A 1,272-nucleotide genomic window follows, 5' to 3' on the forward strand; every position below is an offset into this window, starting at 1 on the left:
CCGTCCGCGTGGTATTAAAAAAAACAAAACCAAATAGCCTATGTGTTCCTCCAGACTATCCTCCATCTGTATGCCAAATTTCATTGACATTCGTTCATCAGTTTAGGCTACAAACTCTAACAAACATCCATCTATCCATCCATCCATCTATCTAAACTTTCACATTTATAATATTAGTATGATTAGTATGATTAGCTGTTTAAAAAATACAGCTTCTAGCTTTCGCCCGCGGCTCCATCCGCGTGGAATTAAAAAAAAAAACAAAAGTGCAGGCAGAATTCTTTCAGACTATCCTCTACATCTATGCCAAATTTCATCGAAATTCGTTCAGCCGTTTAGGCTACAAACTCTAACAAACATCCATCCATCCATCTAAACTTTCGCATTTATATTAGTAAGATTACCAATAGTCAACAATGCCCTCCAATTTTTTCTAGTCCCTCTAGGCCTGCAGCGCCCATAAGGGGCCATTTTCGCCTATTTAACTAAAGATTTCCCAATTAAAGTGTTTCATCAAAATCAGTTAAGACGTACAAACATCCATCCAAACTAGTATTTATATTAATATCTACACTAAGGTCATTAATTTATAAACCCTGAGTTATGTTTCTTTATAAATGTGACAAGTATGGATAAAGTTAAGAATGTGTACATTAGACGTAGTTTGAAAGTAGCGCCAGTGGTGCAGAAATTGAGAAGCAAAAGGTTAGCGTGGTATGGACATGTGGGACGAGACGATGGGGACATAAACCTGAAAGTGTTAAGATTGAATGTGGATGGCTATAAAGGAAGAGGAAGACCGAAGAAAGTATGGATGGATTGTGTGAAAGAGGATATGATTAAGAAAGGAGTGGATTCAGATATGGCTGATAGAGATGTATGGAGCAGCACATACTGTGCCGACCCTCCGTAAGGGATAAGGGCAAGTGGATGATGTTATGTTTCTTTATAATTACTTACATAAATCTTAAATCTACACTTAGGGACTCCTAAGAGAGGACTCTGAGTAGTTATTTAAATGCATACACGTGAACTAATTTATCTAATGTGTTTTATTTTGCCTTCCCTCTACCGTATACTGGATTCCTACACGGTGAGTTAACACATTTATTTAGAACTAGCTGTTGCTCGCGACTTCGTACACATAAAATTTAAGAATATAGCCTATGTTATACACTGATAACCTAGCTTTCTAATAGTGAAAGAATTTTTAAAATCGACCCAGTAGTTTTTGAGTTATTTCAATATATACAAAAATACAAAACAGAAGAC

General features: G+C 36.2%; 1 protein-coding gene across 1 annotated transcript in view; it reads left to right on the forward strand.

Annotated features, from left to right (window-relative positions):
* The window catches only part of LOC106106847 (meiosis arrest female protein 1 homolog), an 8,052-nt gene extending 7,059 nt beyond the window's left edge, over positions 1–993 (forward strand). The window contains exon 8 of the mRNA XM_013287506.1: positions 984–993. Coding sequence (XP_013142960.1) covers positions 984–993 — 10 coding nt within the window. The remainder of the gene's footprint in view (positions 1–983) is intronic.
* Positions 994–1,272: the final 279 nt, after the last annotated feature.

This window comes from Papilio polytes, unplaced genomic scaffold (assembly GCF_000836215.1).
Source record: "Papilio polytes unplaced genomic scaffold, Ppol_1.0 DF822067.1, whole genome shotgun sequence".
NCBI classification, from domain to species: domain Eukaryota; kingdom Metazoa; phylum Arthropoda; class Insecta; order Lepidoptera; family Papilionidae; genus Papilio; species Papilio polytes.